The sequence below is a fragment of the Callithrix jacchus genome, chromosome 8, assembly GCF_049354715.1.
Source record: "Callithrix jacchus isolate 240 chromosome 8, calJac240_pri, whole genome shotgun sequence".
In the NCBI taxonomy this organism is placed as follows: domain Eukaryota; kingdom Metazoa; phylum Chordata; class Mammalia; order Primates; family Cebidae; genus Callithrix; species Callithrix jacchus.
This window is the reverse complement of record NC_133509.1, coordinates 18,017,843-18,039,842: the sequence shown is the minus strand read 5'-3', so window position 1 is coordinate 18,039,842 and position 22,000 is coordinate 18,017,843. Positions and strand designations below refer to the sequence as shown.

Genomic DNA, 22,000 nt, shown 5'->3' with positions numbered 1-22,000 from the left:
TGTGCACACAATGTTTAAAGATACAATTTCTGAAAACAGTAACGGAAAAGGGGTAGAGCTAAATAAAAGCACAGTTTTTATATACTACAAGTAGAGGTATTAATTCTGACTAGCTAAATTAAAACATTAATTGTAATCCCCAGGGTAACAGCCAAGAAAATCGCTAGAAAATGTATAGTAAAAGGAACAAAAAGGGAATCAAAAATGGTACACTGGGAAAATCAGTTAAATACAAAAGAAGAAAGCAATGAAGGAATTTAAGAACCAAAAAAGGATATACAACAGATAGAAAGCAAATAACAAAATGATAGAAGTCTGTCCTTTCTTATCAGGACTTCAAAGATTAAACTACCCAATTAAAAGGCAGAAATTAGCAGAAAGGATTTTTTTTTTCCAACATGGAGTCTTGCTCTGTTACTCGGCTGGAGTGCAGTGGGGTGATCTCAGCTCACTGCAACCTCTGCCTCCTGGGTTCAAGCAATTCTCCTCAGTAGCTGGGATTACAGGCATGTACCACCATGCCAGGCTAATTGTTGTATTTTTAGTAGAGAAGGGGTTTCGCCATGTTGTCCAGGCTGGTCTTGAACTCCTGACCTCAGGTGATCCAGCCGTCTTATCCTCCCAAAGTGCTAGGATTACAGCCATGAGCCACTGAACCCAGCCAGGATTTTTTTTTTTTAAATATCTAAGTATATGCTTTATACAAGATTAAAAGACACAAATAGGCTGAAATGGAAAGGACAGAAACAGATATTCCATGAAAACAGTAAACAAGAGAACCAGAGTAACTACTAATATTATGTAAAATAGATTTTATAGCAAATATTTAATGAGAGACATGGAAAAAACATTTTATATTGAAAAATTTGTCAATCCATAAGAAAGGTATAACAATTATAAAGGTATATGCACTTAACACCTAAAATACATGAAGCAAAAATGGACAAAGTTGAAAGAAGAGACTGTTGTACAATAATAGTTGGGGACTTCAGTACCCTACCTTCCATAATGGATAGAACAACTAGACAGAAGATCAACAAGTAAACAGAGGACTTGAAATACACTATAAAACCAACTAACAGACATATCTAGAAAACCGCACCCAATAATAGCAGAATACATATTCTTCTCAAGTACCCATGGAACATTCTCTGGGATAGACCATATGTTCAGCCATAAGCAAGTCTCAATCAATTAAAAAAGATTCAATTCATAAAAAATATCTTCTCTGACCACAATGAAAAAATCTGGAAAATTAGGGCCGGGCGCGGTGGCTCACGCCTGTAATCCCAGCACTTTGGGAGGCCGAGGCAGGTGGATCACGAGGTCAAGAGATCGAGACCATCCTGGTCAACATGGTGAAACCCCGTCTCTACTAAAAATACAAAAACTCAGCTGGGCATGGTGGTGCGTGCCTGTAATCCCAGCTACTCAGGAGGCTGAGGCAGGAGAATTGCCTGAAGCCAGGAGGTGGAGGTTGCGGTGAGCTGAGATCGCACCATTGCACTCCAGCCTGGGTAACAAGAGCGAAACTCCGTCTCAAAAAAAAAAAAAAAAAAAAAAAATCTGGAAAATTAACAAATAGTAAAAATTAAACATTGCAATCTTAAACAACCATTGGATGAAAGAAGAAATCTCAAGGGAAATTAGAAGAGTATAGCTGATAGAAGTTGCAATGAACAAAGTGGGAAAAATAAAAAGGATAGATGCATCTTGCAAATGCAGACTTGAGAGCTATTGCCTATAGTGGGTAAAATAAAAAATAAAGATTTATATATATATTACAAAAGCTAGTCTGGGGAGGAAAAGAGGTGAGAGAGCTGAATCTTCGTCTATTAGAGCAAGTAGTATATCTAAATCTTACCAATTAAAAAATTGCATAATATACATTTAAAGATTTAGTGGAAAAGGGGCCAGTAAAATACCACATAAAAAAAAAAGAGTAGCTGCATACATAAAAGGAAAATCAGGTGAAGGAGGAGTTTCAACTGTGTCAAATGCTGTAAGGAGGTCAAGTAAAATAAGGACTTAAATTCAAAACGCCATTCTGGATGCTCCGGTTAAGAGTTCCCGGTTTAGATAACATGCAAGGTATAATAAGTTCTTTCAGAAACATGCCAAAATTTCAGATCTAGGAGATTTTACAGGAATCAGATAACTACAAACTAAACTGAAGAAAAATCTACAACCAGTGGAAGTTATAAGTAACTGATTTTACTTATAATCTCTACCGGTTATATACTATCTGTCCCTAAAATTTTATTTTTTCTACCTTCATGTATAAATATCTTCTGTGGCTACTCAACTTGCTAGTTTTTAGGTCATTAAAGAAAGAATCAAACTAAGAGAATGTAATATTGTTTCCATGACAGTTTAAACACACATTTGTAGAAAGTAAATCTTTTGCCAGAAATTGTGGATCCTTTTCCTAATGATTCATCATTACTCTTTACAACCTCTCCACTGAACCCCTGCATCACTTCTCCTATCTCTCCCAAACACTTTATCCGTGCTCTTAAAAGCTTCAGACTTTGTGGAACTCCTAATAAAAACTCTGAAACTCGGCAAGAAGTACAAGGCACAACAATTTTCACTAACAGGTACTTCCTCTTTCTCTTGGAACAGTTTGCTTGTTTTTGAGACCATAAGGACCCTATAATTTTAAATTATTTTAGAGGGTCATAAAAAGTTTGGCTATATGCCACTTTAAAAGTTCAAAATGTCATCAAAATCATGTTAATAGTCGCAATCCACTGATCAGAGACAGTTTTGACAGATAAAATAGCCATTTATAAAAAAGATACTCCTGCATTCACTGAAGGGGCCAAAACTAGTAAAACTTCAACAGTGAATAGCCCTGTCACAAGAGAACAGCATGCATGGCCTCTGGTGCCATACCTTGTTCTACCATCAGTAACTTCAATGTCTACAATAATTTCAACTGATCAATTTCAACTGATCGTCTCTCCTCTGGTGGCCTTCACTTCTACTCTTTTCCAACAATCCACTCTTGATAACTACAATAATGGCTTCCATATTGCTTAGATTTCATTACTTAAATGTGTTATACCTCTAAACTTACTCAACATTCAACCTCAAAAACTTACTCTGACCATAAATTCCACTATTCCAGCACATATTAATGCTCTTACTTAATATGCTCCTCATCTGCAACTTTAATTAGACTTCCAGTCCCAGAAACATAAAATTTTCTTCCTGTTACCAACCTTCTGTCTTTAAATTCCTTAAAATCTCACCTAGACTATCTGATGAATATTTTCATCTTTTCCTTTGTCATCACACTTGAAATTTTCATTCCTTGTCTTTGATTCCTTGTCTCTTTGTTCTTTATCAGACATTTGGCTTCTCTTCTGTTATACTTAGCTACTCTGTGCTCTTGGAATAAACTCACCCAACCATTCAGGCTAAAGTTGCTATAATTTCATGGTCTCTAGACTCATTTAGTTCTCAGAATTTTCCTTCAATCTTTCAACATTTTCCCAGTTAGCTCCCTCTGGATATCAAAAAAGACCTGAAAAAATGGAGAGACATACTATGTTTCTCAAAGTGACATTACTGTCGTAAAAATGTTAATTTTTCTGAAATTAATAAGTAAACTTAAATGTGATTTGAACAAGATTCTCACCATTTATTTTCTATTTCAACTGATTTTAAAGTTCCTATGAGGCTGAGCACAGTGGCTCATGCCTGTAATCCCAGTACTTTGGGAGGTCAAGGCAGGCAGATCACTTGAGCACCTAAGAATTTAAGAGCAGCCTGGGGAACATGGCAAAATTCCATCTCTACAAAAAATACAAAAATTAGCTGGACATAGTGGTGTGTGCCTGTAGTCCCAGCTACTCAGAAGGCTGAGGTAGGAGGATTGCTTGAGCCCAGGAGGTGGAGGTTACAGTGAGCCAAGATCATGCCACTGCACTTCAGCCTGGGAGACAAAGTAGGACCCCATCTCAACAACTAAATAAATAAATAAAGTTCAAATCGAAGAATAGGTATATGGTAACTGAAACTTGGAAAGAACAGTAGAAGCCTATTTTCCCTATAAGTTATGAAAACTTACTACAAAATTACTATAATAAAGAGTCTGGTGTTGGCATTAAAATGGGTAGATGAAATGGACAGTCCAGAAATACATGCACATATTAAAACTTAACATGAGATAAAGATGGCATTCTCATAAAAAATGAATAGTTTAATTTTTAAAAGGTTATTAGCAAATTGACTAGTCAATTGAAATAAAATCAAGTTAGATCCTTATCTAACACTGTGTATAAAAATAAGTCTGCTATGGCTCACGCCTGTAATCCTAATGCTTTGGGAAGCCTAGGCAGGCAATCACTTGAGGTCAGGATTTCGAGACCAGCCTAGCCAACGTGGTGAAACCCTATCTCTATTAAAAATACAAAAATTAGCCAAGTGTGGTGGTGGGCACCTGTAAAATCCCAGCTACTCAGGAGGCTGAGGCAGGAGAATCACTGGAACTTGGGAGGCAAAGGTTGCAGTGAGCCAAGATCGTGCAACTGCTTTCCAGCCTGGGTGACAGAGTAAGACTCCATCTCAAAAAAAAAAAAAAAAAAATTGATGGATTGAAGAACTAACTTTTAAAACCTTATTACAATGTTGAATAAAAAATGCCAGATTACTTGGATAAACTTGAAACAGAGAAACTTAAGAAAAATGAAAAAATAATTTTTCAAAAAGAGAAATGAGAACTGATGTGTATTATTTCATAAATCAACAGCCTACTGCTATAAAGTTTTAACATTATAAAGTGTTACAGTTCTAACCAAGTAAAATTATATTTCATCATTTAAATAATATTAAATATAGCTCTAGGGCTATATAAGAGTGGTATATTAGTTATATAAGTTGTCTCTTTATTAGAATTTTTATTCTTGCCTTATTTTTCTAGCTGAAAGAGCAGAGGGGGTCCACATGTGGATCCCAAGTGAGCTGAAGGAAACACATTGATATAAGTTAATCCTATAACTAAAACTTAAAAAGTATATCCGCCTAAATATATGTTAGACTCTAACGCCAGACAATTTCTAAAACACTATTCTCATGCCACTCAAATTACTTCCTTTACTGTACATATATTTTCATATGAAAGGGTCAAAGAATTCCAGCTGAAAACCTGAAGTAAAAACTATAGTGTATTGTATTTAGTTTTAAAAGGTGTTTCAGAGTTTAGTTAAGGTAATAAGACACATATGCTTCATCAAATTAAACAAAATTAAAATGTATTCTATCTTTGATTTTTAGGCTTTATTTTTAAATTATGTAAATATAATCAGCCCTCAGTGGGTTCTGCACCCATAGATTAAATTAAATGAATCAAAAATAATCTGAAAAGAAAAATTCCACAAAGTTCCAAAAGCAAAACTTGAACTTGCCACATGCTGAGTAATATGCCAAATCCGTGCAAATGAAGTGATGTGTAGGCATTTTATTAGATACTATTTAAGTAACCTAGAGATGATTTCAAGTATATGGTAGTATGTGTATAGTTTATATGCAAATACTATCCCATTTTATATAGAGAATTGAGTATCTGCAGATTTGGATATTTGCAGGGGTCCTGGAACCAATCCCCCATGGAAACTGAGGGACAGCTGTACAAATATATATTTAAATCATACACACACTATAAAGATATAGATACTTTATGTCTCTCTGAATTCACTTGATTCCAATATGTTTTTCTGAGAGGAAGAGAAACATGTGGGGTCTAGATAATGCACTCAGCGTTGCTCATAAACCTAGAGATATGTTATCATGTGGTAAATGTATCAGAAGAAAAGAGGTTGGGAGTCACTGGAACAGACAGATAGTAGAGAGCACAGCTGGAGTCACTATTCAGATTGTATGCCCGATTGCTTACTGCTAGTAGTTAAAGAGTAAGGTTTTGTGTGGCTGCTGAGGACACAACAACAGCAGTTAAATCAATCAATCAGGATTCCTTTCCTCATGGAGCTTACATTCTAATGGGGAAGACACTCATGAAATAACTAACTACCAACTAGTTCTTTAGTCATAGTTATGGTAAGTACTAGGAAGGGGAGGTGCAGGGTACTGAGAGAGAAAAAGGATACCTGATCTATTCTTTGGAGTCAGGAAAGACTTTTTTGGAAGATGTGAAGTTTAAATTTCAGACTTCTATGGGTGAGCTGAAGTTAGCTAGGACTGAATCAGAGAAATACTGCAGGGCAGTGATTGCTGTCAGGGCAGAAAAACACTATTCCTCTAAGAAAGGTTCTGAAGTAGGAAGTAACTGCACTGAAAGAAAGACAGTGATGCTGTAATAGCAGAAGAAGATGGTTGATGGCATGAGAAAAAGAGATGAAGTGGGCAAAAGGCATCATCGACTATGTTAAGCAATCTAGGCTTTTCCCTATGAAAAATATGAAATGCCCTATGAAGGGTGTTTTAATTAGAATATTATAGTAAGATTTATATTTCCATTTTTTCCATCTTAACTTCTAATTTCAATCTAACTTCTAATTTTCTTAAGAAAGCTCTTTAAAAATAATTATATGTCAAATGGTTTCTAATTCCCGCTCCAAATTCAATTATCTAAAGATGCTTGTATCTTGAAAGAATACCATTGCATACCCTGTTTCCTCTGGGAATGCAGGGAGGGTGCTTCCATCAAGCGGACAGGGGTCATGAGGAGAGTCAGAATCTTTTCTATCTTCATTCGTAGCAATACTGGCTACACGTTGTTGTTGCAAGTCCCACTGTCGAGCGACATTGTTAATTGTTAACCTTTTCTTCTCCTAGGAAAAAGTTAATTGTGACAAAAGTTATATAACGTATTTTTTGTAGCAGAAGTGACATCTAAGAGGCATATTGTTTGTACTTTCTTATAATACTTTTAAAAGGAGCCTGGGTTTTATAAGTAGCTACCCAATATACATTCTAAAACAAGATCTGGGAGGCCTGTATTTACTCTCTGCATTCAAAATTTCAATAATAATCTAACACTCTAAAGGAAAAAAATATGCAAACAATTATTGCTCTTTAGGAACTTAAATTTTATTAAAAATAAATATACAACCAACTAGAGATTAAAAATTCAAAATCTATTGCATACTTATTATCTGAAGTTTTAAACAGAAATTTATATGCCTCTAACACAGTAAGAAAAAACTAACAATATCTTAGTTTTTCTACTCAATAATTAAGACTGATAAAGTGAAATGATCTTGGAGGGGAGAGAGAAGGAGTTGATCAATGTTCCAAGTTTCTCAGAATAAATTATAGTGTCTGAAATTTAACAGTTATTCTCTAGACTATTAAAAGAAATTATACTAGATTGAAATGTCTCTAAATAACTGGTACCATCCCAGATGAATATGAAAGAAATGAATTCATTATAAGCAATGGATGCCTTAAGGTAGTGGTTCTCAAGTTTCAGGGTACCTCTAATCATCTGGAGGTTAAAACAGATTGCTTATGTAGAGTTTTTGAAGTAGGGTTTCAGAATCCGAATTTCTAACAAACTCTTAAGTATTCTAACATTGCTAGTTCATGGACCTCACCTTGAGAACCACTGACTTATAGCATTGGAGCTCAATCCTCTCACAGAAACCCTGTTGTGAAAAAGCAGATCTAGACAGCTGAAAGAAATTGTGTTAAATTGAAATGTTTTGATTCAACATATATATATATATATATATATATATACACACATACAAATTGAAAAAAATCCCTATTCTGGTAAAGTTTCAATTATCAAAAGATAATATTTAATTACAGCTTATCAATTAGATCAGAATGCTGAAAACAGACATTGTAGTCTTCACTAAGACTACAATCCTGCATTGAAAAATTAGCTGAGTGTGACACTGACCCCTCTTTGCCTGGTGGCTCTGGAGCCACAGAAGGCTAATAGGAAGGTTCTCTGTCCACTTCTTCAGTGCATATGTACATGTAGAACAATTCTTTTTAGTTGTACCTCTTCACATATATTTGTATAATGTTGGGTTATCTAAGATTTTAGCATGTATGCATGGCATTAGATAGGAATAAAATGTGATATGGCTTGTTTAATTAAAACTAAAGTTTTTAAAGTTCTTTTTCTGTTTAAAAAAAATTTTTTTGGGGGGGGGTGCAATAGTGTACACTTGAAATATCAACTGCTTGGGAGACTAACTCAGGAGGACTGATTGAGCCCAGGAACTGAAGGCTGTAGTGTGCGTTGGTCACAACTGTGAACAGCACTCCAGCCTGGGCAACACAATAAGACACCATCTCTAAAAAAATGTTTTGGGCTTCTTTTTATCTACTGTTTGGTGTTTCAAATTTAAGTGTACAATTCAGTGGGTTATATTTAATATGTATATACTTTGGAGACTTTTTGACATTTTACGTATGTGCTCCTTACATAAAGCAAGTAGAAATCTGCAATTCTTATTGTAAATCCCTAATCTATAATAAAAATGCTTCTTACCTTAAGGAATTCTATTTAAGTTACTTGCTGATGACTGTGCCAACCCAATTTTTAATCTAAGCAATCTCGGGCTTTCTTTTTTTTCTTTAACTCAGTATCAAGGCCACTTTGAAAGAAGCCATGGCAGTCAGTTAATAGATGATGGTTCTCATGCTGGCTTCATGCATTTGGTTTTCTGGCTGGCAGGGGTAGGTCAAAGAAATATTCTGAATGAGGTAGGTATAGCAGTCCTTAGAAAAAGGGCATAAAATATCTTTAGACCACTGAGTATGTTAACAAATTTATAACAGGATAGTCTTTGAAAATGCAAACACTTTCCTATATTCGTGCTGAAGTTAAGCTTCCTTAATTCAAGTTATTAAAGTCAGATCAATACCAGGTTGACTAAGAGAATGATTAATTTTACTGGGGCCAGGAAAAGGGAAGACATAAGACATGAGTATAGCCTATCTTAAGGTCACGTGGGGATTAATTAACAGCTGGCCAGGAGGACACGTAAGGGCCCTGGGCATCTGTACAGGAAAAAAAAAAAAGAAGAAGAAGAAGCAAAAGAAGGGTTAGAGAATGCTAGAGATTCTGAAAGGCAGAAGGACGTACCTGAAGAAAAGTTTAAAGATCACAGAGGCATTTGGTGTATCAGTGACAATTATGTTTCTAATAGCTAGATGCCAATAAATGGCCAAGTATGTGCTAGAGTGACAAATATTTTAGAAGGTGCCAAGTTCCAACTTCTGCCAGTTGAGTCTCTTTTTCATAGTCCAGGGAAGACCACAACAGTGTATGCCATAACTTTTACTTCCCTTCACTTCTCAGGTTGCAAGGAAAATAAAAAGATAGAAAAGCAACAAGGCAGAAGATAGTGTCTATACACTCTTCCTGTTCTATACCCAATCCATCTCATTTTCTTAATGATCAATATGTAGAGCTGCATGAGCAATTCTCACCAAATGCTGAGGGTCTGTTGCATCACGATTCCAAATCTGAGCTAGGGCTAGAACCTGGGACTCCTGATTCCCCATGGGTTTCCTTTGACTAAAAATAAAAATACTAAATAAACCTCATAACTAAAGAGTCCTATTTAGTGACATTTTGTTTTGTCTCACTATATTTTCCTGAGGCTGGACTCAAATTCCTGGGCTCAAGCAATCCTCCTGCCTTAGCCTCCCAAGCAGTTAAGACTTCAGGTACATACCACCTTGGTTGGCTGCTAATTTTTTTGAATTCTGAGTGCCATTTTCATTTTAAAAAGAAAAGCTTCTATATAGAACATGAATGAGTAATGATAATCAAGGTGATATCCTTAACTTTAGAAAGTAGCACGATGCATATTATGAACTATACACTTTAAGCTGTCTTTATTTACCTTATACTTTGAGATATTAATATAAAATATTTAAAAGATAAAACTTTATTCAAGGAAATTAATATCTGCTAAATAATTTTAAACCAGTTTAAAACAAATTTCTATTCCTAGTTCCACAAAATCTTTACCACTTCTATATCAGAAACTTTTAAATTTAAAAAGTTATTAAAAAAACATGTAGCAGAGTTCATTTATATATATGTAAAGATGACAGTCAATTACAGTATTTTCCAAAATGAATTGAACAGGCCATGGGATACACAAGATGATGCACTGGTATGAAATAAAATTGTTATAATTTCAATTATATTTATTTTTCATCTCTTCCTTTTAAAACTAGCTTCATTCTGTTGAATGAAACTTATAAAGCTTAGAAACCGCTTTTCCAGTAGACTGCCTCACTAGCTTCTGGGCATGTGTGTCTATGTGTGCACACATATCCAGGCAGACATCAGAGAAAATACCTTAAGCAAAGATTGTTTATGACTTTCCCGTTTCTTCTCTTCCTCTTTTTTGGCTAAAACAGATGCCATACGCCTTTCTTCTTCCTAAAAGACATTTTTCAAAAAGTATTATGAAGAGTTTAATCATTTTTAAAAATGCTAAGTATCTTTGGTACTGTAAGTACGGTTTTCTTCTTGAGAGACATAGTATTTGCTAGCAGAAAATATACTCTCAAAGAAAAAGTTAGCATCTTTCTCTTATTTTCTTCTTCCCCTAATGCTAAAAATCTGTGCATTCCTAACTCTGCTTCTGGCGGTGACATGAACCTAGCTCATATAAGAAAGAAAAAAGAGTGAGAAGAAAAGGAGAAGTACGTTTGCATAATTTTCCTTTTGTACTCCATGCACTACATAGACTTAAACTTTCTATCATCAAGATAAGAATAAAAGTGATACATCTAACCATGTTGATTGCATTTGTGATAGAAAATCAGAACTTTTTGATGAAAAAGCAAGGGTAAATATCTTTTAAAACTCCAATTATATGAATAAATTATTTCCCATTAATATAATTAATTACTCTTGGTTTGTTTTTTAAGTTATGTTTCCCAGCCTCATTTCTTAAGTTCTAAAAGCTATGAAAGGTAGCGTGATGATCGTAGTTAATAATCCTCTATCGTGATCTCGGCATCTGCTAAGAGAATAGATCTTAAATGTTCTCACTATAAATAATAATAATAATAATAATTAGGTGAAGTGATAGAAATATTAACTAACTTGATTGTGCAAATTGCTTTATAATATAGATCAAATCACCACATTGTTTACCTTAATTTTATACAGTTTTGTCAATCATACTTCAACAAAGCTGGAAAAAGTAGAAACGATGGAATAACATTATAAACAGTTTAGAAAAATGTTTTAACGATCAGTCATAATCCCAAACACCTAACTTAAACTATAATTTCTGTGTATTACCTAATAATATTCACTATGAGCAAATTTTTTAAAGGTTATAATCTATATACACAATCTGCACCATTTTTCCCCCGAACACTGTCAGATTTTTAATAAATTATAACCATGTCACTTTTAATTTTCATTACCAAAAGATTTGTAGATACTCAAAATGATATGATAAATTGAGAAAATAATTTCTTCATAAAAGACAAGCTTGAAAATATCTTCAGAGATAGGAAACTATAACAAGTAACCTAGCAGATTTGAATAACTCTCTTAGAAACAAAAAAATTGTAGGAATTGAAATTTAAAATCCAACAAGGGAGATTTAATAGCAGATTATACACAGCTGAAGAGAGAATCAGTCAACTGGAAAACAGAGGATGAGAATGTTTTCTATATGTTTTAGAATCACCCTACATATTTCTCTATCATAGCACTTAACCCATCTCATTTTATTTCTGGTGTTACCCCCTCTTGTCTCCCACCCCATACAATAAGCTCTATGAATGTATAAACCTTGTCTATTCAATAATTTATTAAAATTGAAACTTCTATATCAAACGGTAGACATATTTCTATCTTTTTATATGTCTGCAAACTGCCCTCCATAAATGCACTTCTAATTTATACTCCTACCAGATTTCAACATTTGACTAAAAACCTAATGGCTAGTCATAAGAGCTGTTCATCAAATATTCTTGTGTCTTCGTGTGTCCAAGACACATTGTGAGATAGCACTTCCAGCCCCCTTGAAGTTAGATGTGGCCATATGACTTGCTTTGGTCAAAGTCATCTAAACAAAAGTGACACGTATTTACATCTGGTTGAAAACTTCCAAAGACAATGTGTGATACAACAATTCTCTCTCACCTTGCTACAGCACCTGTAAAACTCCACAGGTGGGTACTTCGAAAGACTGAGTACCAGAATGAGGACAACACAGAGTAAAGATCCCAAATCACACATCATAGGCAGACAGGTATTAGAAGCCTGAAATGAGCTTTGTTGTTTGAACGTAGTGAAGTTAGAGAAGAGATTACTGCCGCACAATCTAGCCTATGCTGACCAGTACATATATGTTACATTAGAATTAAAAAGGTCAAAGGGACTATGAACATGTATTCTAGAGGATGGGCCATTATATACACTCCGGAAAACAAGTAAAAGCCTAGATTAAATAATGATGTTTAAAAACACACAAACAGAAACCAACACAGAGTTAAAAAAGAAAACTAGGAAAGCATACACTAGACAACTCTAATTTTACAAATAAGGAAACAAATGCTCTAAAACATTACTAACTTATATGAGGACACACAGCTAGAGACAAAGCCACGATCAGAACCAGAAGCCATGGCCTGCTAGAAACAAAATTCATTTTATTTTTTGTAATAAAGTTACATTTAAATTAATTTTACTGATTTTAGATAAAGAAGAGTTTAGAACTCAGAAGTGATCTGCCATATGATTTACTTCTTTTAAAAACAACTAAAAAAAATCTAATGTGATTTTGGTGAATTTCAAGTGTCTTTTACAATATGGAAAATAATTATTCTTTTTTTTTTTTTAAGACAGAGTCTTGCCTCTTGCTTGTTGCCCAGGCTGGAGTGCCATGATTCTCCAGCTCACTGGAGAATCTCAGCTCACTGCAACCTCCACCTCCTGGGTTCCAGCAATTGTTGTGTCTCAGCCTCTCAAGAAGCTGGGATTACAGGCATATGCCACCACGCCAGGTTCATTTTTGTACTTTTAGTACAGACAGCGTTTACTATGTTGGCCAGGCTGGTCTCCAACTCCAAGACTCAATTGATCTGCCTGCTTTGGCCTCCCAAAGTGCTGCAATCACAGGTGCGAGCCACCAATGTCCAGCTGGAAAATAATTTTCTTAACTTTTAAAAACTAAATAGAGGTAATGAGGAAAAATAAACTAAGTTAAAAATTCAGAACTTTGAATCGTAGCTCACAAAATAGCTGGTTTAATAATCCTATTAAACTCTTTTATTCAGTAAATACTGATTTGGTACCACAGAGTACAATCTATTTCAGAATAAAGTGTTTAAAAGAGCAAAATATATTGATGTTCAATTGTTGACTCATCTATAAAACGTGAACTGGAAACAGATTGGTTTTTCAAAGAGCCAGTTTCAAACAGTACTGGAAACCGTATGGATCACGTACTACACATAGTTACGAGATGATTTCATCAGATTTTTGAAAAGAATCTGAGCTTCTATTAAAGGCAGTAGAGCTTTAAAAGGAAAGCTAAACCTCGGAAAACTGGATTTACACCAAATCAATTCAAATATTGAATGTTTTAAAAAGGAATTTATATATCTGAGAGCTATATTTCAGCCCAAATAATTACAGAGTAAACTTAGAAATAAAAATAAACCTCTAATTGTGAAGATAAGTTATAAATCTGTTTATAAGAAGGAAAAACTAAAATTCTGGCACCTTCTTGATAATAAGTCCAATTTCTGGGACAAAAGCCACATCCTTTATATAACAAAATATTAAAATAAATAAATAAAATAAGTGGGCAGTGGGATCTGGGAGCGTGATCTGGGACAAAAAACTATTTTTTTCCTCACTTCATTTGGCCATGAAGACCCAATAGAGAAATGGCTTCAAGTTAATTAAGCCACACAGTGATTTAATAGGTATTTGATAACCTAGGTTATACTTTCTTAGCAGATACTAAGGCCTAAAACAATGCAAATATTACACAAGAAGGAGACTTGATCCAAAGTAAATAATAGTAGTCCTAACATATGCAGCAATTTATGAAATTTTAAAAATCAAATGGCAAAGTATATTTTAACCATGTACTCTAGTTATAAACATTACTTTCTTTGAATACAAAAAATATTAAAAGAGACTTTAAAATCACAGGATTTTTTTCCCTAAAAGAGATGGTCAATAATTTTTATTCAAACAATCACTTTTAACAGACAAAACTGTTTTATTTTGCAGGGTCATACCTAGTGTTAGAGTGAAGAATAGAAGCCATGTCACCTGACTTCTGGTCCAGGGATATTAGCTGTTAAACACTGGGGATGGAAATAGCCAGAACAGGGTAGATTATGTTGCTGTAGAGACTTCAAAACTTTCACTGGCTTATGATTTTTAAAAAGTTTATTTCTTGATCATGCAAAGAACACTTCAACTGTCTTCAATGCAGTGGCTAAGTAGTGCTGAGTGCCATGATCTGATGGCATCCTCAACTTGATATAGGCTTCCACAGTGATGATCACATGGGAAGAAAGCATGCTTTTAAATGCTTCTGCCTGGAAATGATACACACTATTTCTGCTCACATTTCGTTGGCCAAATATCTTCTCATATGTCAAAAAGGAGGGGAACCAGAGCACATTGGTGAACATTAGTAATGTCTATCAAAACAGAAAACTTTCTTATGCCTGAGATGAGCTCTTCTTTTATTTTTGGAGAGCAAATTGTAAAGAAGTTCACACTAAGCCAATTAAATGTGAGCTTGAGGTGAAAACTTTAGACATTGTGTCTGTTTCTGAATTGTTTTGCTTTGTTTTGAGAAAGGGTTTCATTCTGTCCCACAGGCTTGAGTGCAGTAGCGAGATCTTGGCTCACTGCAGCTCTGACCTCCCGGGTTCAAGCAATCCTTCTGCCTCAGTCCCCTAGTCACTGGGACTACAAGTGCGCACCTCCATATCCAGTTAATGTTTTTGTATTTTTTTGCAGATACAGGATTTTGCCAAGTTGGCCAGCCTGGGCTCAAACTCCTGACCTCAAGCAATTCACCTGCCTCAGCCTCCCAAAGTACTGGGATTACAGGTGTGAGCCACCGCACCCAGCCCTGTTTCAGAATTGTGAGAATATTGCCTACATTCACAAAATGTTGCCTTAGAGATAAAAAAGAAAAAACTCTACCTCCCAGAATTTTCTATATAAGGGTCTTTGTTCTAGCCCCTCAAAAGGGGCTGGCAATAGTTCGGGTGTAATCTGATCATTGTAGAAAAAAATGGGATGGGACTGTCTCCATATTCTGAATGCTGTTTTTCTATAAACAAATATTGTTTTAAACCATATTAACTTTTAATAATCACATCTCATAATTGATTCAACTTGAATTTATAAATTCCAAGTCACTTTAACACATGCTGCTAAGTCTAATCTTCTGTAACACTGTATTTGTACTAAGAATTGTTTTGTTTGATTGTCATTATGGAATAAAGTCCAGGATTTTCTATTCATCTTTTTATCTTGTTAAATTCTGCTTATTTTTCTAGACTAGGTGTAAACCAAATTTTTCTGTAAAGGGTCAGATAGTACAGCAAATATTTTAGATATTCTCTATCTCATATCCTTCTTTGTTTCTTTCTTTTTTTACAATGCTTTGCAAATATAAAACCACTATTAGCTTGAGAGCTGCACAAAAAGTGGGCTGCTGGATGGATCTATCCCATAGGCTGTGGTTTGCCAAACCCTGTTCTAGACTATGGAGGTACTTTTGGATTCTGATTTGATCAACCAATATATCAAGAACTCTAATTTCTCTAGTTTATGTCATTCAATACTTTACCAGAATAACAAAGATTTTCTCCTGGTGGGCTGGAGGCAAAAAGCCTCATGGCATGCCAGTACAGATTTCTCTAAAGGCTGGTGTTAATACATTACTTCATGTTCTGTAAGTGTACTTGAACCAGAAATCTATATAACCATATCATACAATTTACTCAAAATGATGCCACAAAAGACTTTGTCAAATGTTTTGCTTAAATACCAAAACACTGTCTATAGCACTCCTCCGACGGCCTATTTATAATTTCTAAAGCAGGAAACATTTTTTTTCTGGCAGGAATTGTTTTCTAGTGAGCTAATGCTGCCTCCTAGTGATCAATCCCTAAGACCTCGCAAACCATTTTTTTTTTTTTTTTTGAGACCTAGTCTTGCTCTGTCACTAGGCTGGAGGGCAGTGGCACAATCTCAGCTCACCACAACCTCCAACTCCCTAGTCCAAGTTATTCTCCCACCTCAGCCTCCCAAGTAGTTCGGATTACAGACACGTGCCACCACGCTCAGCTAATTTTTGTATTTTTAGTAGAGATGGGTTTTCACCATGTTGGCCAGGATGGTCTCCATCTTCTGACCTCATGATCCACCTGCCTTGGCCACCCAAAGTGCTGGGATTACAGGCATAAGCAAACACGCCTGGCCACAAACCATCTTTTAATAATGCAATGTATTTCATAATCAACATCAAGTTGACTGTCACAATTCATGGAATTTATATTCTTTCCTTTTAAGATAAAAAGACAATAGTGCTGCAAAGCCGCTAGAGTCAGACTGCCTCTCTAGATTCCTCCTCTCTGGGCAAGGCATCTCTGAAAGAAAGGCAGCAGCCCCAGTCAGGGGCTTATAGATAAAACTCCCATGTCCCTGAGACAGAGCACCTGGGTGAAGGGCCAGCTGTGGGTACAGCTTCAGCAGACTTAAACATTGCTGCCTGCCAGCACTGAAGAGAGCAGCGGATCTCCCAGCATGGTGCTTGAGCTCTGCTAAGAGACAGACTAACAACTCCACAAGGGTCCCTGACCCCAGTGCCTCCTGATAGGGAGACACCTCCCAGCAGGGGTCAACATACTTCAGACTGGAAAACTCTGGCTGGCAGGTGCTCCTGTGGGATGAAGCTTCCAGAGGAAAGGGCAGGCAGCAATCTTTGCTGTTCTACAGCCTCTGTTGGTAATACCCAGGCAAACAGGGTCTGGAGTGAATGCCCAGCAAACTCCAGCAGACCTGCAGAAGAGAGGCCTGACTGTTAGGAGAAAAACTAACAAATCGTGTTGATGCAATAGCATCAACATCAACAAAAAGGATGACCATGAAAAACCTCCATCCGAAGGTCACCAACAGCAAAGACCAAAGGTAGGTAAATCCTCAAAGATGAGGAAAAACCAGGGCAAAAGGGCTGAAAATATCAAAAACCAGAATGTCCCTTCTCCTCCAAAGGATCACAACTCCTTGCCAGCAAGGAGACAAAACTGGAGAATGAGTATGATTAATTGACAGAAGTAGGCTTCATAAGGTGAGTAATAAAAAACTCCTCTGAGCTAAAGGAGTATGTTCTAACCCAATGCAAGGAAGCTAAGAACCTTGAAAAAAGGCTATACAAATTGCTAACTAGAATAACAAGTTTAGAGAAGTCCATAAACGGCATAATGGAGCTGAAAAACACAGCATGAGAACTTCGTGAAGCATACACAAGTATCAGTAGCTAAATCGATCAAGCAGAAAAAAGATATCAGATATTGAAGATGAAATGAAGCATGAAGACAAGATTAGAGAGACAAGAGTGAAAAGGAATGAACAAAGCCTCCAAGAAATTGGGGACTATGTGAAAAGACTAAACCTACATTTGATTGGTGTACCTGAAAGTGATGGAGAGAATGGAACCAAGTTGGAAAACACACTTCAGGATATTATCCAGGAGAACTTCCCCAACCTAGCAAGACAGGATATACAGAGAACACCACAAAGATACTCCTCAAGAAGAGCAACCTCAAGACACATAATTGTCAGTTTCACCAACGTTGAAATGAAGAAAAAAATGTTAAGGGCAGCCAGAGAGAAAGGTCAAGTTACCTACAAAGGTAAGCCCATCAGACTAACATTGGATCTCTCTGCAGAAACACTACAAGCCAGAAGAGAGTGGGGCCCAATATTGAACATTCTTAAAGAAAAGAATTTTCAATCCAGAATTTCATATCCAGCCAAACTAAGCTTCATAAGCGAAGGAGAAATAAAACTCTTTACAGACAAGCAAATGCTGAGGGATTTTGTCACCACCAGGCCTGCCTTACAAGAGCTCCTGAAGGAAGCACTAAATATGGAAAGGAAAAGCCAGTACCAGCCACTACAAAACATACCGAAATGTAAAGACCGTCGACGATATGCAGAAACTGCATCAACTAATGGGCAAAATAACCAGCTAGCATCATAATGAAAGGATCTAATTCATACATAACAATATTAACCTTAAATGTAAATGGCCTAAAAGCCCAAATTAAAAGGCACAGATTGGCAAATTGGATAAGGGGTCAAGACACATTGGTGTGCTGTATTCAGGAGATCCACCACTTGTGTGAAAACACATATAGGCTCAAAATAAAGAGATATAGGAAGATTTACCAAGCAAATGAAAAGAAAAAAAGCAAGGGCTGTAATCCTAGTCTCTGATAAAACAGACTTTAAACCAATAAAGATAAAAAAAGGCAAAGAAGAGCATTACATAATGGTAAAAGGATCAATGCAACAACAAGAGCTAACTATCCTGAATATAAATGCACCCAAGACAGGAGTACTCAGAATCATAAAGCAAGTTCTTAGAGACCTACAAAGAGACTTAGATTCCCACTCAGTAACAGTGGGAGACTTTAACACCCAATTGTCAATATTAGACAGATCAACAAGACAGAAAATTAACAAGAATATTCAGGACTTGAACTCATTTCCGGACCAAGTGGACCTAATAGACATCTACAGAACTTTCCCCACCCCAAATCCACAGAATATACATTCTTCTCCACACCACATCACACTTATTCTAAAACTGACCACATAATTGGAAGTAAAACATTCCTCAGTAAATGCCAAAGAACAGAAATCCTAACAAACAGTCTCTCAGACCACAGCGCAATCAAATTAGAATTCAGGATTTAGAAACTCACTCAAAACCACACAACCACATGGAAACTGAACAACCTGCTCCTGAAACACTACTTAGTAAATACAAATTTAAGGCAGAAATAAAGAAGTTCTTTGAAACCAATGAGAACAAAGACATAACATACCAGAATCTCTGGGACACAGCTAAAGCAGTGTTTACAAGGAAATCTATAGCACTAGATGCCCACAGGAGAAAGCAGGGTGATCTAATATTGACACCCTAACATCACAATTAAAAGAACTAGAGAAGCAAGAGCAAACAAATTCAAAAGCTAGCAAAAGACAAGAAATAACTAAGATTAGAGCAGAACTGAAGGAGATAGAGGCAGGAAAAACCCTTCAAAAAATCAATGAATCCAGGAGTTGGTTTTTTGAAAAGATTAACAAAATATATAGACCACCAGCCAGACTAATAAAGAAAAGAGAGAAGAATTAAACAGACAAAATAAAAAAAGATAAAGAGGAGTTCACCACTGATCCCACAGAAACACAAAGTACCATCAGAGAATACTATAAATACCTCTAAGCAAATAAACTAGAAAATCTAGAAGAAATGGATACATTCCTGGACACATACATCCTCCCAAGACTAAACCAGGAAGAAGTCTAATCCCTGAATAGACCAATAAAAAGGTCTGAAATTGAGGAAATAATTAATAACCTACCAACCAAAAAAAAGCCCAAGACCAGATGGAGTCACAGCCAAATTCTACCAAAGGTACAAAGAGGAGCTGGTACCATTCCTTCTGAAACTATTCCAAACAAAAGAAAAAGAGGAACGACTCCTCCCTAACTCATTTTATGAGGCCAGCATCATCCTGATACTAAAACCTGGCAGAGACACAACAAAAAAGAAAATTTCAGGCCAATATCCCTGATGAACATTGATGCAAAAATCCTCAATAAAATACTGGCAAACCGAATTCAGCAGTGCATTAAAAAGTTTATCCACCACAATCAAGCTGGCTTCATCCCTAGGATGCAAGGCTGGTTCAACATATACAAATCAATAAATGTAATCCATCATATAAACAGAACCAATGACAAAAACGAAGAAAAAGTTCAAAATACCTAGGAGTCCCAGGGATTTATTTCATAGTGCCTCTAGGCAAAAAGAAATATGTGACAACTCTCTTTACTAAGTGGTTGGGTCCAAACAATTTAGTAAGTATTCATGGTTTAGCAATTTAGTAGCAATTTAAAATTACAAATGTAAATAGAAAGAAAAAATATTTTATATCATTCTTAAATAACCACAACTACTTACCAATGGAATGTGTAGAACCAGAAGGGCATTATACAACTTCTGAAACAGAGTATCAGATTGGGCACTGCCACCCTCATTTCCTGCTCCATACTGATTTTGGCAAGGTATTTTTTTTTTTTTTATTTACAACAACTACTGAAAATTCAGCTTTTCAAAGATGTGTGATAGAAAGAAATATAGTGTGCATTAATGTTGAAATGGTAAACTATGGGAGTTCAGTCAGGGTGGTGGGAAAAATTTTAGAGAAAAAATTATACAGATAGTTATAGGAAATAGTCACAAACCTTGGAAGGTCGGAGCTGTGGGGGGGTGGGGTTTGCATAGCTTCAGCAAAAGGTTTGGCTGAAGGCAAGTGAATTCTCTTAAAACCTTAGGGTGTAGATACATAGGAATGTAGAGGAGTTAATCTAAATAGCTTGCTTACTCATGTGGTCTTAAGACCAACCTTTGATTGTCTACGGGTGCATGATTGCTCTCTACTCCCTGCTCTGGAGGTCTGCAATGTCAATTACCCTCTAGTGGTGTTTACTCAAGACCTTTGTCATTTAATCTGTAATAAATAAATGCAAACTTCACTGGCTGATTGGGGCTGAGGTTGCTAACTCTTTACTGGACCCTTCTTGGTACGGGCGACTGGCCAGGACCCTTAGTCGGACTGACAGGCAAAATAGCTGTGTCAGTGTACCGTATTCAACTGTCGTGCAAGCCTGGGTCTTTTGGCCAGATCCCAGCAGTTGGTGCCCTGTGTGAGGAACAGCTGTAATGGAAACGACAATTGGTGTCAGGTGTGAGGAACAGCTGTAATGGAAATGGCAGTTGGTGCCCCCTCTGAGGAATAGCTGCAATGAATCGTGACGGAACCCTTAAAAATGAAGGTGAAGACTGCGCAGTCAGTAAGTCAGTACGTTGATAAGTCATTAAGTATGGGGTCACTGGTGCCTGCTCAGGATCTCCAAGTTTGAGGGTACTGCTCAGGCTAGGGTTTCATCATGGGACAATAGTTAGCAGCACAACCAAGGGAGTATATAAAAGTATTGAAACAGCTGCCAAGCCAGTGGAGCCTCAGTTTCACAGGCTCAATCAAGCGACCTAAAGCAAATTGTTGTATCACTTAATCCATGGTTCCCAGAAAAGATACACTAGACGTAGAGCTCTGGGAACAAGTGGGAAGAAATCTTAAACAACATCAAGTGCAAAGGGCAACAGGTCCCAGGATCATGTCTAATGCTATGGGCTTTAGTGAGGGCAGTTCTGGTCCCATTATATACAGAAGAGCCTAAAAAGAGGAAGGAGAAAGAACTGTTACCTACTTTACCACCCCTGAGTCCCTCAGCCCTGCTATCACCAGAACAAAATAACAAAGAGGAAACCGAGGTTTTGCCTGAGCCCCTTCCTCCAAAAAATAAGAAAAAAAAAAAAAAACAAGGGATATGCTACAGCTATGGGACCCTGTCTTAAGCAAGCGCCATTAGAAGGGGAGCTCTTAGCCTGCCCAGTGGTGCAATATCAACAAGGAAATCAGGTGTATGTTTATAGGGATAAGAAAGGCATTAGACGCTGAAGTGCACAGCCAAATGGGCAGTGGATGGAGGGCAAGCTTTGGCAGTGGGAAAGCTCCCACCACCTGGGCTGGCAGCATCCGCCCAGCGTCAGGAGGAGGGAATGGTGCAGACAAAAAGTGGCGCGCAAGCAGGCACAGTGCGGCCGCCACCCAGGACCCACGCCACTGTCCTCAAAACCTTGAAACAGCTCCACCGGTGGCCCAAAGTAAGATTTCATGTGTTCCTTGT

The 22,000-nt window shown here is 36.6% G+C and overlaps 1 protein-coding gene across 21 annotated transcripts in view; it reads right to left on the bottom strand.

Moving 5' to 3' along the window:
- LRRC49 (leucine rich repeat containing 49) overlaps positions 1-22,000 on the bottom strand; it is a 138,620-nt gene that overhangs the window by 34,512 nt on the left and 82,108 nt on the right. For all 21 annotated transcript variants that reach the window (XM_035259074.3, XM_078333514.1, XM_009005161.5 and 18 more), the window contains 2 exons: positions 10,301-10,384; positions 6,634-6,797 (listed from right to left, as the gene is read on the bottom strand). In XM_035259074.3, coding sequence (XP_035114965.1) covers positions 6,634-6,797; positions 10,301-10,384 — 248 coding nt within the window. The remainder of the gene's footprint in view (positions 1-6,633; positions 6,798-10,300; positions 10,385-22,000) is intronic.